The sequence below is a fragment of the Mugil cephalus genome, chromosome 16, assembly GCF_022458985.1.
Source record: "Mugil cephalus isolate CIBA_MC_2020 chromosome 16, CIBA_Mcephalus_1.1, whole genome shotgun sequence".
In the NCBI taxonomy this organism is placed as follows: domain Eukaryota; kingdom Metazoa; phylum Chordata; class Actinopteri; order Mugiliformes; family Mugilidae; genus Mugil; species Mugil cephalus.
This window is the reverse complement of record NC_061785.1, coordinates 13,409,317-13,425,851: the sequence shown is the minus strand read 5'-3', so window position 1 is coordinate 13,425,851 and position 16,535 is coordinate 13,409,317. Positions and strand designations below refer to the sequence as shown.

The 16,535-nt window shown below is 42.9% G+C and overlaps 2 protein-coding genes across 6 annotated transcripts in view; both read left to right on the top strand.

The window, feature by feature from the left end:
- The first annotated feature begins 328 nt into the window (after window positions 1-328).
- daglb (diacylglycerol lipase, beta) lies at window positions 329-10,669 on the top strand. The gene is made up of 15 exons (XM_047609296.1): window positions 329-1,031; window positions 1,176-1,327; window positions 2,023-2,197; window positions 2,280-2,547; window positions 3,063-3,185; window positions 3,674-3,801; window positions 3,928-4,054; window positions 4,615-4,698; window positions 5,579-5,656; window positions 5,746-5,826; window positions 6,488-6,615; window positions 6,865-6,933; window positions 7,289-7,361; window positions 7,463-7,716; window positions 8,961-10,669. The coding sequence occupies exons 1-15, from the start codon at window positions 937-939 to the stop codon at window positions 9,154-9,156; spliced, it is 2,031 nt and encodes a 676-aa protein (XP_047465252.1). The 5' UTR covers window positions 329-936; the 3' UTR covers window positions 9,157-10,669.
- A 965-nt stretch (window positions 10,670-11,634) lies between these two features.
- The window catches only part of spag9b (sperm associated antigen 9b), a 40,203-nt gene continuing 35,302 nt past the window's right edge, over window positions 11,635-16,535 (top strand). For 2 of the 5 annotated variants that reach the window (XM_047608711.1, XM_047608713.1), the window contains exon 1: window positions 11,635-12,455. In XM_047608711.1, the coding sequence (XP_047464667.1) occupies window positions 12,156-12,455 (300 nt within the window). In that variant the 5' untranslated portion in view covers window positions 11,635-12,155. The remainder of the gene's footprint in view (window positions 12,456-16,535) is intronic. The other 3 variants (XM_047608712.1, XM_047608714.1, XM_047608717.1) reach the window with 3 other exon arrangements.

Genomic DNA, 16,535 nt, shown 5'->3' with positions numbered 1-16,535 from the left:
TAGCTAACGAAGAAATGTTGTAATTTTTAGTGTGGTTACTTCAGTTACCTTTTACTGGGAATTGATTCAAAACAGTTCCCAGGAACATGTCTTACAACATGTTGCATACGCTAATGCTAATGTTACTTGAAAATGATGAGCAGACTGAATGAAATCTTCTATTCATACGAGTAAGAAAAAATTAACTATATAATTTAGTAGAAAGTCTGTGATGAAGTAAACGGGAGACGCAGTTTTCTTTATACGTATTGCAAACCCGGAACTTCTGTTCCGTCGTCCCCTTTGCCGTCGGGTGATAAATGCAGCCGGACAGTGCTGCTAGTTTTCTAGCAAAACAAAACAAAACAGCTTTCTACATGTAGCTAGTTTTCGACATGGTTTTGTGTTTTGCCTTAGCTGTTTGCGTGAACAGACGCCGTCGTACCATGAGGAATACATTATTTGGTTTTTAGCTAAACGGTAGCGGCGTTTGTCACACGAGATTTGTAACCATTTCTCGGAAAAGGTTGTTATTTTTAGCAGGATAGCCCAATGTTAGGAGCTAATCGCGCAACGGTGCACATTCTGTTTTGGTGCCTTTATCCGCATTAGAGACATTATCTAATCAGTACAGTGCAAAACGATAGCTTCATTGGTCTAAAGTTACAATTTAAAACGTAGGTTTTAAACACGCGTATTCGCTGGAACATGGCTAACGTCGTGTCGTAGCTAGCTCTCACCGAGGGATGCACTATTTGGGATTTTGACAATTACGCAACGCAGGAAGTGTGGTGTCACAACAATGGGCGAAGATCGTCTCTAGTTGGTGTAGCTGCCGCCGTGTCACTTAGATCATGTATGACGTGAAGTGTCTATTGCCCAAGAGAGCCCTGCACACAACTTAAGGTTCACTCGAATCACCATCAGTGATATTTGTCCGCCTCGTTTACCTGCAAAATGCCTGGGATGGTGGCTTTCGGTCGGCGCTGGGGGATAGCCAGCGATGACCTCGTTTTCCCCGGCTGCTTTGAACTCTTCATCCGTGTGCTTTGGTATGTTTCTCACTTTTATGACTTTTATCAATCAACGTGTCCTCGATGATTGATAAAAGTCACATTAAACTACTACACGTTGACCTAAGTTGCTCTGTGAGATTCTTTCTTTGCTGACATTTTTTTTTTCTTTTCCCCCCACAGGTGGATTGGCACCATGATCCTGTTCATTTATCACAGGGATCATTTTGATTGTAACGGGAGAGGAGTCCTCTACAGCTACCTGGTGGGACTGCTGGTTGTGCTGGGGCTCATCATCTTGTCACTGTGCGCTATTGTCTATGTCAGTGCACAAGGTAAATGGATTGTTGTTCGTCTGGCGTTCAGCAATAAAAGTCTGTGAAGATAATATGTAAAAGTAACGGGGCAGCGAGGTGTCAAAATGCAGCTTATTCTGTATGCAATGCAGGAAGTTTGCGAGACGCTTGCTGCGCAGTACAACTTACGGCTGTGAGAAACATGTGGGAAACAAACCAAAGTTTATTGAGCGAATCTCTTTCATAGTGGAAATGTGCTCCATCAGCTTTATTAGCCAGGTATGCGAAACTGCTTGAAACCTAAAAAAGGCAGTAATTCGACTGGGTGATCATTTTGGAGGATGTCCCGTGTGGTTGCGACACTACAATACCAAGTCGAATCAGCTGAATACCATAACCTTCATAAAGATTATAGGCTTTTTCTGCAAATACCAGAACAGTGACAATCAGTGTGGTTAAATATTGTGTATATGTTGTGTATTTTTTGCTTATGTAGTTTTTTTTTTAGTCTCATTTATCAGCATTTGCAGGGTGTCCCTGTGTCTTGTGTAAAGGTACTCTGTTGAAACACAGGAAAAATTATTCAAACCCTTACTTTACTTAGGCAACATTTGTTACATAATCTTCCTCATTGTATTAACACTGATTAAACATCCACCTTTCACTAGTGGAAGCCATCTAATTTTTCTTAATATTTTTTATTAATTTTCTAAATAAGTGTTATTTTTTTTCAGGTACCATCACAAACCCGGGCCCTCGGCGCTCTATGCCCGCGCTGGTCTACCTTCGAGCTGTGCTGTACCTTCCCGAGCTAGTGTGGGCCTGCCTGGGAGCTGTGTGGGTGTCAGATGACAGTCAGGGTTGTGACCTTCCCACAGTGGGTGCTGTCATCTCAGCGGTGATAGCCAGGTGAGTTATCAGAGATTTATCTATTTTTGTTTGTTTTTCTTTCGTCAAATAGATACTCGATTTCTTTTCTGTGTCGCTGCAGCTGGATCATCCTGCTGTTCACGGCGCTGGGCGTGGTGTTTGTGTTCGACCCCATTGGGAACCCCCGTCCTCAGCCTGCCCCCGTGGAGCCGCTGGGAGTGCGAGACCTGCAGAGCAGCGAGGGAAACCAGTTTCTGTCCACCGCTCGGTCCCTGGCCGTCAAGGTGTGGGAGAGCAGGCTGCGGCTCCTGTGCTGCTGTCTGCCGCAGGACGAAAGCCACCGGGCCGCCTTCTCCAGCATCGCGCAGCTCTTCGGCAGCTTCTTCTCCGTAAGGGACGCCGTTGTTTTGGGATGCTGACATCTGTCAAGGATTGTTGGAATAGGGCTGGGCGTGTTGTGAAATGAAATGGAATCTCGCAGATTAAAAATAAAAACATAAATGTTATCAAAATTAAATGAAGAAACAGGGACAGTTCAGGTTTAATTTTATATTTATTCATATTTAGCTTATTTAAACCACTATGTATGTAATGTCAATGGCAGCGCGACTGGCTACCGTAATGACTATAGTCTGTGCGCAACATTTTTTTGTCATTCATAAAAGCTAAAATCAGGGACATTTTCAGGGACAGTTTTAGCCGGGGAACAGGACACCAGAAATGGCGACTACATGCCAGTATGTTAAAAATTGTTAATGAAAAAAAATACTGGTATTCAGTATGAACTGCCCAGCCTTGTGTTGGAACAACTAACGCTAATCAGAATACGACAAATGACACTAAAAGAAGTTCCCTGGAATACAAATGGACTTTTTAAGCAAGTAACACACTGTGTATGTTGCAGGACACGGACCTGGTTCCCAGCGACATCGCGGCCGGCTTGGCTCTGCTGCACCAGGAGCACGATAAGATGGAGCTAAGCAGAGACCCAGACTCCGTGGTCGCTCACAGCCCTTCCTCTCCCATCGTAAGTTAGAGCAACAGCAAGGAGTGGACAAGAGTGTCAGAAAACCAACAAGTAAAGCGATTTATTTTCTTCCCGCCGCTTCCATTCTCATAACTATCAGAAGAGCAAAAATCTGAAACGGTGTTAAGACAGAGCGGATTCTGGAAAGTAACTAAAAGCTGTCAAAAAGTGTATTGGTGTAAAAGATAAAATACTAAAAACAGAAAACATTCTATAGCATCATTTTACTGACTTCTTGGTTCTTCCGTCTTGTACCAGACATCTCTTATAGATGGCAAATAGTTTGTTTGTTTTTTGTCTGTTTAGAAACAATAAAATATGAAAAAAAGGTCAAATCATGACCTCTGATATGAGTGGAAAAAAAAAAGAAAGTAGCAGAGCCTCGACATCGTACCCAAGGATAACATTGATGTATTTGATTGAAAGTCAGAGTTTGTTCTTGTCCCGTGTGAATGGGGCTTTACTTATATGTCTCTTACTCTGTGCAGGGAGAAGATTTGGAGTCCGAGTTGGAGAAAGCAGCCCACTGGATGCAGTTTGCTGCGGCAGCTTACGGCTGGCCGCTGTACGTTTACTCCAACCTCCTTACCGGACCCTGCAAACTCAGTGGAGACTGGTGAGATGACGCATACATTTAAAATGACAGAATAAACAGAGCAGAGAGAACAATAGCTGAAAGGAAGTCAAAGGTTTGTCTCGGTTTAGTTCAGTCATCTGAATCAGGTGTGAATCCGTGTGTCAGCTGTAGGAGTCGTGCGGCCGAGTATGAAATCGTCGGGGGAGACCACCTCGGCTGCCACTTCTCGTCCATCCTGCAGACCACCGGCCTCCAGTACAGAGACTTCATCCACGTCAGCTTCCACAACCAGGTAGGAGTCTGACCACTCACTCCCCCGCGGTCACGGTTTAATGTCGATATCTTTAAAAGCAAACTCAACACCTACCTTTTCAGTTTGCCGCTTAATTGAATCTTAATTATGTATAAAACTATTTCTTTTAGCAGTTGCCATTTTTATTGTTATTAAGGTAATTTTATCACTTTCTCTCTTGTTTGCCTTTTATTATTTTTTGTTAGTTTTTTTTTCCTCTTTGACTAATTTCCGACTAGTTTCTATTTATTGTCTGATTTTACTTTGCTCTCTTTGGGTTCATCCAGCCTCTGGTGTTTCCTCACCTACCAAATCTTTCACGAAAGCAAGTTCCTGCTCTCGTTTGAATGGATGCTTTTCTTATCTGTATTACTTCACAGATTATTAAAGTGTGTGTCTGTCTGCCTATGTGTGGGTGGGTGTTTGTGTTGTGTCTTGTATAAAGCACCTTGTGCTTCATTTTGTATAAAAAGTTCTGTACAAATAATTGATTGGTTGATCATTACTCTGAGTTTGGCCTCCGTGGTTGTGACTCCTTGTTTTGTGTTGGTGTGTTGCAGATCTACGAGATCCCTTTCTATGTGGCTCTGGATCATAAGAGGGAGGCCATCCTGGTGGCTGTCAGAGGGACTCTTTCACTGAAGGTGAGTTGGGAATAATACACTAATAATAATAATAGTATTTAAATAGTTTTCCTCTCCGTGTTACTCCTTGCTAGCACAGGACTGTTTGACTTCAGAACCGCCTTAGTCCTTCATGGCATATGTATCTAGAAAGGTCCCGGGGAGATAGTTCCACATCGACTTGATAGCATCACACAGTTGCTGCACATTTGCTTCACATCCACGATGCAAATTTCCCATATCACCGCTCTGAGGCCTGGTGACCGTGGAGGTCATTTGAGAACAGGGCACACATTGTACAAGACACAAGTGTGAGATGAACTTTGTGACGTCGTCCTGCTGGAAGTAGCCGCCAGCGTCGCTTTGCGCCAGGAAAATATCCCCCACAACCATTAAACCACCTCCAGCGTCCTGAACCGTTTATATAAGATGAATGTTCAAGTTTATAAAATGGATTCAGACTTCTATTGTCCAATTAGGGTGAGCCCTCGCAGATTATAACCTGAGTTTCCTGTTCTTGGGCGACTCTCTTCACATTTGTACATGGAAAATATTGTTATTATTATATCTCTGCACTCCTGCTTCCTCTTAATGCTAGAATCACTTCTCTTTTTGTTTTAATGACTGATAAAAGAGTAACTGAAAGGTTCGTCTGCCAAATATAGACCCCGCGTGTTTTCATCGTGTCATGCGGAGAGAAAGGGGGGGCGAACAAAAGAAGTGAAACAGGGACCATTCAATCGCAAAATATCCACATTTACATATTTTTTTTTTCACAGCTGCACATGAGTCTCCAAAGAACACAAAAAATATCGTGCGGCCTTTAACTTAATCTTTAACTTTTCACCCCTGACGTGTAGTTTCATGCACTTTCCCGTCTTTCCCGTTTGTCTCCGTTCAGGACGTCCTGACAGACCTGTCGGCTGAATGTGAGGACCTGCCTATAGAGGGAGTGTCTGGCGCCTGCTACGCTCACAAGGTCGGTGTCCGTTTGAGCGCAGAGCTCCTCAGCCTTTTTCTGTGTTTGCGTCAGTGTTTTATTAAGGGGTGAGCTTGCGTCTCCCGCAGGGAATCTGCCAGGCGGCGAGTTACATCTACAAGAAGCTGATCAATGACGGCATCCTGAACCAGGCCTTCTCCATCGCACCGGTAAGGAGTGAAACCGCAAGCACCTCTGGCCCCGTTCAGACCCGGTATTAAACATTCATCCTGGGTGATATATAGCAGGGGGGGGGTCAAACTCATTGTAGTTGAGGGGCCACAAACAGCCCAGTTTGATATCAAGCTGGCCCGACCATAATAATAGAAGTTTCAGGACACTGTTTCCGTCTGCTGTTTAGTTGTGTCCACATCTCTGACTGAAAAAATAGGAATGTAAGTTACTTTTATTGGAGAAAAAAAAATGCAAATTCATGCCATGGGCCGGATTGGACCCTCTGGCGAACCGGTTTTGGATCCCTCGCCATATGTTTGATCTTCAAAAATGCAAACTCATATGCACCAATTTTCATACTCCAGCACAACAATAACTCTCACTACATGTAAATACTACTGTGCAAGTTTGTGTACATACCTGCTTCAATTATTATTTTATTCTGAAAGTCTCATTTATGTTGTACAATTTTTCTATTTTCTTACGCTTTTATTTTTATGCTTATTTAAGGGCTTTCTTCTCGTACCACTGAGCAAAAAAAATGTGCACACATACTTGGCCGATAAAGTTGATCGTGATTCTGAGAATAGTACATGAGTTTGAAACCAGGCAGACGTTGCAGGAGTAAAAAGTGTTTGTGTCTCCCTGTGTTTGTAGGAGTATAAACTGGTGATCACGGGTCACAGTCTGGGCGCGGGCGCGGCCGCGGTGCTGGCCGTCCTCCTGCGCAATTCCTTCCCCACCCTGCAGTGCTACGCGTTCTCTCCACCAGGGGGACTCCTGAGGTAAGAGATAGAGGAGACCGGGATTATTTGCGGTCCGGTGGTGAGCACCCAGTCAGTGTGTGTGGAGTAATACGTATGTATTTGTCGGAGGTTAGATGTATAATCTGGACGTGCAAGGATAATGGACAACACAGAGTTATGTGGAGCTCTGGAAGTGTCGAGGATCTGCTTAAAATTGGTTTCCACACACCATTATATTCTCTTGTTTTGTTGTATAATTTCTGTTTTTTTTGTTGTTTGTCTGTGCAGTAAGGCCTTAGCTGATTACTCCAAGACCTTTGTAATGTCAGTGGTGCTGGGAAAGGATCTGGTACCCAGGTAAGGCAGAAACAACGTACGCATCGATTAGCCATTAGAACGTGTTAAAGGCTACGTAACGGATAAATGTTGTTAGCTGATGTTTTGTACTTCCTTGTGGCGCTAATTATCAGTGTCCACAGTGAATCCATGAAGCTAAATACACATTTGAGTTAACAGGACAGCAGACTTGTCTTAAACAGGCCAATATAAATGCGCTGTGGGGAACAGACTATTATAGACCGCTGCATGATGGAGACTCTATATTTGGCTTCGCCCTGTTATTACAGACACAGAGGAGGAGAATATGAGGCCAGCTTACAGGCTCTCTCTCATGCACTTGTTCTAATTATTCTGCTGTATTGTTTTCGTACAGACTGAGCATTCCCAACATGGAGGATCTGAAGAGACGGATACTTAAAATAGTTTCAAACTGCAACAAGCCCAAAGTAAGAACCATGATGTGGTCGTGGGTTTATGCTTTGACACCGTCTAGCGATACCTGAAGTCGCTGTCTTTAGCTTCACGTGTTTTTCCGAACTCGTTTCAGTACCGCATCCTGCTGCAAGGCTGCTGGTACGAGGTGTTCGGAGGAGAGCCGGACGACTTCCCCACCGAGATGGACAACAGGAGGGAGGAGATGCTTAGCCAGCCGCTGCTGGGGGAGGAGTCTCTGATTATTCGCAACTCATCGTCCTATCAGAGCCTGGGATCAGACGACTCGCCCGCCCACACGGCTACACACTTGCCCCTCTTCCTGCCTGGACGCATCATGCACATCACTGAAGACGGACCTTCGCGGAGGTTAGTCTACAAATGGTTTACGCACCATTTGCCTGACCGGATGGGCTGCCTTTTTTTTTTTTTTTTTTAAATTAACATTTTAATTATTGTAGTTTTTGGTTGTTAGTTTGGAGCCGATCTACACATAACAACACACATCGCAACATGCCTTCAAAGTTACGTCTCCCCTCCATATTTTACTCTTCAAACTAAATGTTTCAACTAAATGATGTTAATTGTATCTGATAGATAACTTAAATAATAAATAATAAAGTTTAGAAGCTGCAGTAAAAGTCTTAAAAGTCAGTAGTTTGGAAAACTCTAGACTGTAGCAAAAGACAAATAATAGTGTAATAATCAATTCAGATTCGCATTAAGACAACACCACAAATTAGCATGAAATCGAATTGGCAGATTGCCCATGATTCCTTCTCCTACTGTGGACACAGGCAGCGGATGGTGCAGTAAATTACAATGAATCTGTGTGTGCAGCAGAAATCAGCTGACATGTCAAATAACAGATGACATCTTCTTTCTCGCTGTAACTTCTTTCTGTAGTTGAAGTCTCAACTTTCTAAGCTATTTTGACTGATATCGGGCAGAATTATCAACTTGTTTCCACCCATGGTTATTTCCTACAGTGTGGAATAGTGAAAAGCAGATTTAGGACCTTAAGTTTTCAGATCTCTCACTACAGATTGACAGAAACATTAAATCTGAACATGGTGCTGATTGGCTCATCCCTGTGCTTTGTTCAAAGTTACAAAAACAAAAAAACAAATGCAGCAGCTACGTAGTCACAGAGTTACTATTTAGCTGTTGTTCAAGTGTTTCTTGATGTTTTTGTGTTGCCATCCGTTTAAAAATGCCACCTTCTCCAAGCTCGACTTTGATAACATGACACAAACTAGTCTAGTGTGGTGGCGTGGATGGAGTCAAAGGTCTGGGCACAGGAAATAAAATTTCTGTAAATTCAACTTAAAGGACCTGTGTGTTTGGTTTAGTGACATCTAGTGGTGAAGTTAGCGATTGCAACTCCATTCTCTGCTCTGGGGCATTTCAGCTGCTTTAATGCTACTTATTTTTTTAGATACACGCCTCAATTGTTTCCATCGCTCAAGTGTTTCAAACTTTAGAAAATGTAGCCTTTCTTGGCTGTAAATAGTTTTTTCACAATTTCTGTATCGGTTCTGCAGAAAATCCCCAAAAAACTGTTGCAACTTAACCCACTGTCCAATTCCCTTTCTCCGTCTTTTCTCCCTCAGATCCTGTTTTGCTCAGGTCCGGTACCGTGCGGACTGGTCCAACGAAATGGCGTTCAGGAGTATTTTGATCAGCCCCAGGATGCTCACAGATCACATGCCTGACATTGTGCTGAAAGCGCTCAACAGCCTGACCGTCGACAAGCCCTACTCCCTCTGCCCTTCGTCTTCAAACAACAGCCAGCATAACGCTATCTGAAATGCACTAGAGAGACTGACTCTTTCTGTCTGTGCTCCCAGACGCCACAGTATATAAACCACTTTGTTTGTGTGTCTACGCCTGATCCATGGCCTACAATCCCAAACTTTACGCATTTGTACGTATGCATTTCTTTGGCTCCTAAGCCTTCTCATTAGGCTTCTCAAACATCCCACCATTTGCATCTGATTGTTAAACACCACCAGAATCCGGAGATTTGCCTGTTGTGATTTCCATGAATGCACCTGACCTTTAAAGAGAAGCGGATCGGAGCGCAAGGACTTGCTTCTTCAGATGCACTTTTAATTATTTAATTTAAATAATTGGATTTATTTTGACTTTATGAGTCACTCCATGAGCACCTTCATGCCATGATCACTGAATGTGCGTTGTGTACAATATTTGACAGTGCTGCAGTATTACTGTGACGTCCGTGCTGTACGTTTTATGTTTTTGTGTGTGTGTATGTGTGTGTTTGCTAGAAGGCTGCCTTGGTTCCCGCTCTTGTCTTCCTTGTCTGATTCACCATGTGGAGATATGAGGGTGACTCAGAACCATGGACTGAACTTACACACTTTCAGCCACAACATTAAGACCACAAACATGTGACGTGAATAACGCTGAAGGTCTTTTAACAAAATAATGTTCTTTTGGGAGACACGGGCCTGATGCTTTGATACCAAGCCTTATGTCATGGCAACGGCAAAGAGGTTGTTCCTTGCATCCTGGTGCCATATGGTCACCAAGTAAGCGGAGAACATGCACCTGTCCATCCACGTGATGTAAAAGAAAGCGTGATTCATCAGAAGAGGCCACCTTTTTCCAGTTCTGATGCTCCTGTGTGCAATCCACACTAACACAGCCCTGTGCAAAACAAATTAAGATGCCCTGTTATACTTTTCTGTAGGAACCCGCACCCGGTCGCTTATTGACCTTTCCCCCCCTTATTCGGACGTCTTTATGAGGCACTAACCACGACAAACCAGGGACACCTCACCATTGCTGTAGCTTTGGAGATTCCCTGATGATCAGTGCTGTTCACTTCACCTGTAGTAGTCATAATATTATGGCTGATTGGTCTTATGGTATTGTATAGTAACTGTAGTTAGCCTGTCTTGTGTTTAATGTCTTGAGACATCAGGGTGAATCAGTGCCTATGCATCACAGAGAGAGAGAGAGAAAAAAAAAATTGGCAGAATTGCTTTGCAGAAACAAGCGGCAATGAGTCCGGCGTGTTTACAGGAAGTTCTCCGTTGCAGTTTGACTAATGCATGGTGTTTGGTATAAACATGATAGAGGTAGAAAGATTGTACTTACACATCACTTTGCTGGGAACCTGTTTACTTGCCATGGATATGTCATCCTTTTTTATATATATATATACATATATATACACACATGTATTAAGGCCTGTATAATAACATTTGAATCCGCTGATGCCTGCATAACTATTTCCCATCTTCAATGGAATGGATTGGCCTCCTTGGTGCAAATAAAAGCATTTGTGAAACAACCCCCCCCTTTTTTTCTTTTTAAATCAGTTGATCTTTGTTTCTCTTAAAATTGGTTGAACATAATGTGACCTGTTGATATGTGACAGTAAATAGAAAGGTTAGCAAAAACAGTAAAAGGTCTTTATGAACCCTGCAAATGAATGACTGAAGGATGTGGGTCAGGGACTGGGTCCTAATTATGACATGTTAAGAATAAATAGGATTAGTTTTTACTTCCTAGCCCTTTTTTTAGCACGTGACGTCAGTGACACATGACGTCTTCAAGTGATCCTCGTTTCAAAACCCAGACACAGTCAATCACAGTGTTGTTATCACACAGTGCTCCAAATTACCTCAGCAGCATTGCTTTTTGGGCTGCTAGTTTACTTGATGCTTTTACATGCAATGCGGTACAAGATTTTAGATTAAAGAGTGGCGCGATTCAATGCAGAAGTCCTTGAGAAAAAACGGCAAAAGAACAATATTTGTGTTCTTAAAGCACATATAAGATCGTATTAATTGCAATTAAGCACTTTTATTAACTACACAGTACATTCTTTTATTCGGCATACTTCCGGACTACATTTTTGAGGAATAATTACACTTTGAAAGTCGTTGATGATTTGTTGATAAATGCCAAAGCCCAATGTCTGGCAATTTGGCTTGAACTTCAGGGAATAACGGAACATTTTAATTCCTAATAATTATGAAGTCTAGCTAAAAATAACTCACATTTACATTTAACAATTTAAATCCTCAGGATTTAACGTAATTTGTGACGTCACATAAAATGAGGCAAATCAAAGCTGAACACAGTTTGAAGAAAAAAAGTTACTTGTGTGTCTTTAAACCAATATACGCTTATTTGTTCCCCGCCCTCCGTGAAAAAAACGTCACCTAACACTAACTATAAAAGACCACCACCCTCTGATTAAATTATTATTATATATAACTTGCGCGAGTTATGTTTGCTTGCTACTCGTTGCGCAACACTGCAATCCTGTAGCTGTTTTGCAATTTTTGGGTGAGCTTTTTGCCATCTGCCTATCAACATTACTGAGTGCGCTAAAACTCCTGAGGTATTTTTATTTTTTTAAATTATTATTATTTCCTTGCAGTGTTTACTATTTGGTCGAGTCACGGGAAGTGGTTCATCCCATAATTCCGACTGCGCCTGAATGCAGCAGCGGGAGCTCATCTGTTGGACGGGAAACTAATCAGGAGCCAAGTAAAGACTTCTCAGGACGGCTAGCGCGGCTCTAAAGTCAGCCGTCTGCACGCCACGGACGAACGCGGACTTTGTTTGCGTAGCGCGGCGTCTCCTCTGTGCGAGAAACGACGCTCGCGCTATGTTTTAGGGGACACGGTTTTGTTGCTGAAAAATAAAAAGTACGAGGCGGACGGACGGACGGACGGACGGAGAGGAGCCCCCGGGCCGAGCCGAAGCTCGCGGCTAGCTCACTGACGTCAGCTGGGGGGGGGGTGAAGAAGTGCAAGTAACAAAAAATGGAGCTGGACGACGTGGTCCTGTATCAGGACGAGTCCGGCAACTCCACCATGATGTCCGAGCGGGTCTCGGGTCTGGCCAGCTCCATCTACCGCGAGTTCGAGCGGCTCATCGAGAAGTACGACGAGGACGTGGTGAAGGAGCTGATGCCTCTGGTGGTGGCCGTGCTGGAGAACCTGGACTCGGTGTTCGCTGTCAACCAGGAGCACGAAGTGGAGCTGGAGCTGCTGAAGGAGGACAACGAGCAGCTCGTCACCCAGTACGAGAGGGAGAAGGCTCTGAGAAAACACGCAGAAGAGGTGGGCGATCGCGTAGAGGCAGGATTATTATAGATTAAAAGGCTGGTGCGACTGAATGCACAACTCCTTGGAGACAATGTTTGTGTCCTTAAAGCACGCGTGAGATGTTATTAGTTGCAATTTGGCACTTTTATGAACTACACAGTGCGTTATTTTATTCTGCATACTTCCAGAGTGCACTTTTTATGGAGTAATTACACTTTTAAACTTGTCAATAACTTGTTGATAAATGCCACATCCCCCAGTGTTTGGCAATTTGGCTTCAACTTTAGGGAATGAGAGATTTGTTTCTCCTCCGACTGTTCTGATTTTGTTCAAATGATTTCTTAATAGTGTCTTCTTTAAAGGGAAATGTTAATAAAAAGACAGGGTCTGCGTTTGACAAATCAGTCCAGAGGCACTTGCCGTCCTCAGGGATGCAAGTTCACCATGTGACACCATGTGTTTGACACCCTGGGCTGCGGTGAATGCTCATTTTACTGCACCGCTGTAGCTTGTTGTGCCTCAAACCAATGCAAACCAGACAGGGATTTGTTTACCAGGTGGCTGCACCTACGAATTAACGTCTGAATGTTCACGGCTGACTACCTTCTCGCTGATCCTCCTGCATTTGATCCTGCACGAGCGACAGCCGTGGTTTCCATGGTCCTCGTCCTCGCCGGAGGGTTTGTGTTGGCAACGGTCGCGCAGTTGTTCAAGATCCATATGCACGCTTGTTGCACAGTACAGCAGAAAGAGAGTGTAAATCTGTAGCTGTGTCATATGTTGTGACTGCTTCGGTGTAGAGACGCTGGGACACACCAAGCCGAGCGTCAGGCTGACGGTGAGCGTCTCTGGTCCCAGTTTTTCCGGTGTCCCCTGCACCGTTGGCACTAGTCGGACCACTGCTGCTGTGTTTACTGTCAATTTATCCGGTTGAGTCGGCCCAAGTCGGCGAGAGGGTTCACTCTGATTGGCTGTCCAGTTAGTGAACCGTTTTTAAGTAGCAAAACGCGAGCGTTTCTCGTTTTACGTTTTTGTCCAAGCTGAACGTTCAAACACGTGAATGTTTTCACAGTGATGCGATGACCTAGAATAAATAAACCGACGGATCGGAGAGACCAACCCTGTATGATGGTTTGTAACTCTTCCTAGTTGGCAAACGTATTGTGGTTGGAGTTGCAGCAGCAGTGCAAACAGTTGTCACATGCTGCGTTTCCATTACCCCTAGCAATGCGCAAAATGTCAATATCACAATAAAAAGAATGGTAATGGAAACACCAACATTTGGAAAAAAACTCTTAAATGTTACTATAACACTTTTACGCTCTCATGAGATGGTTTTTCAGACGTATCGATGTAAAAGTTTATTGCAAAAATGCAGTGGGAACACTTATTTTGCATTTTCCCGTCACTGGAGATGATGCAGGGGGTCATGTGGCCACTTCGTTTGGGGTCCATCTTCCTCTAAGTGAAGTCTCACGTGAGGAGAATTATGGGATGTGGCAAGACGAGAGTTACAGCTCATTTTCAAAACACCTTTCAATGGAAACAAAGTCGAAAGTTCAGAAATATCAATTGGTAAATGTCATAAATGCTTCACTGTGGGACTATAGGTCAAACTTTACGTCACATCTCTTGATGTTTTCATTGACATATTTTGGGAGTGATGATAAACACAACTTTCCATGTAATAGTAACTCCCCCAGTTTCCCCAGGAAGAGTCATGAAGTCGCAGTCGGCCTTCATTGAAGTCTGTTTGCTAAAACCGAACCTTTACACACTGCACATTTGTTGTGATACCTGTTGCTGCAGCTGTTGTGTATCCATAATTCTCTAATGCAAAGGCAGCGAATCTGCACTGACTTCATGTTATTAGCAGACGCGCTGAATATGTCATGCAGATCTACATCCTTGTTTTGCCTGCATAACAATGTTGTGATGATACAGGGTGACTGTGGTGATAATGAAATCTCATTTGTCATAGCAGCAGCGATGCAGAGTGGGTCGGGTCTACGGCATTGCAGCTGTGGGTTGCAATACAGCCTCGTAGTGGGCGTTTTTTTTTCTTTCTGTGTCGTCAAAATATCTGGTGACACATGCAGCTATTATTGCCTTCAGTCTTTTGATTCAGACGTCCTTTTGATTTCTTCGGTCAGAAGTCTGGAGGGTACATGTGGGTGGTACATGACTGAGTAACGTCCACATGAATGCAAATAGGTCTGAAAGTTTCCCAGGAGAACACTGAATTGTCACAAGATGGTCAATGTCATTTACTTTACCTGTCATTGGTCATAATGTTATGCCCGATCGATGCGCAATATCCTTATCAACAACACTTCTTTGAACCAAAAGGCATCCAGCTAACCTGCCAACCCACCAGCTCCTACCTACACACTTGGTTATGTATTATAACCCCGGATTCAGTGAGTGTAGACAGACATTGTTGTAAAGTGGTATTGAGTGCACTTGTATCTGTGCTGTTTAACAAATACCAGTTTGAGTGCATTGAAGTATCAGACCGTCAGACATTTTATTTATTTCTATAAAGAAGGATCAAAGAATATCGTCGAGACTCTAAAAAACCTGTGTTTTCAGCCCTAGAGAAAAACTTGTTTTGTAATCATCTATCTGTCTAGACATATGTATATATAAAAAAATAACTATAAAAAATACACAGAAAGATTACAGAGTATTAGATTTTTGTGGGGTTTAGACCAGGGATATTTATGGGATTTGCAGTTATAATCATTTTTAGTTGTTTCCTGTGATTCGAGTACTTTGCCATGGTGACAGATAAGTGTAGGTATTTGTTTCTTAGAAAATGGACCTAAACATCCATCACCTCTGATGCTGGTTTTTAGCCCGATGACAATAAAAGTCAATAAAACCACAGACGGGTGATTTGTTCTTTTCATCTCAAACTAACAGACTTTATAAGACAAAAATATAAAACCCAAAGCTTAACTTGTTATTTACAGAAAACATCAACTAAAGATACTTTATATGATACATGTTGAGAACTGTTAATGTAAATTGCAGCAACAGGCAATAGTGTGAAATTAAAACGACTTTTACATCTTGGGATTTGACTGCAGTTTTTAGCAAAAAATATAAACTTTTTAGTTTTACATGGATGTTTTTTTAAAAAAACCTCAACCACACAGCATCGTTCCTCTTAATCCTTCCTAGTTCTCATATTTGTGCTCTGTACTGTACACATAACCTCTGTCTCAAGCGTCTTTATCAACCCTGATCATCTGCAAGGTTTGAAATTAGTGGTGTCCAGCATGGTTTAGACTGGAAAGGGGATTACAATATTATAGACCAGAACCTGCTGCAACACCTACAGTGTCTAGTTACAAATAACACAAAGGATGAACAGTATATTTGAGATGGGCTTAGGAAATCACAATACCACCAGTGTACGTGTGTAGTATTTGCCGTTTGTCAGTATTTTCATAGTTGTTGACACTCTCCTTGACGCTTTAATGTTGAATGACAAGCCCAGCAGCTCACAAAGCCGTCTGTTAATAATTTATGTCATGTCGTAACATGTTGCTGGAGCGTTCAGACAGAACCTGTGCACATGGGATTTTCCATGCGTATGTTGCAGCCCTGTGTTAGACTGGTTCCATCTGACTCAAGTGTGAAATCCCTGATCATGATGAAAGTAGCTCTTCCCTCAGCCAGACAGACAGTTCGCTGCCATGTAGGTGTAATTAGTTGTGTCGTTATGCTCAGATGAAGTCATCTGTCCTGCCCTTTTACATCCTCTTTGTTGGGGAGCTTAGCTTGTTTATAGGTCGTCATGAAGCTTTTATGGCATTTCTGGTTGTGCCTTTAACTTTTGTTTGTTGCCACCTGAAAGTCTTCTGTCCAAAGTCTTGTCTCTGATTCACCGTTCCTCTAGCCCGATTAATCAGCCTATTTAATTGGCCGATTATAGCCATTAGAGAGTAATAACATTGGAACCAGCGTCAGCCCCAAAAAATCCATATCGGTCGAGCCCTAGTTACTGTTACTTACTCTGTGTGTACAGTGCAGGAAATAACCACACATAAAAACATTTTTCCAATGTCCGCTAACATTAGCATGGTT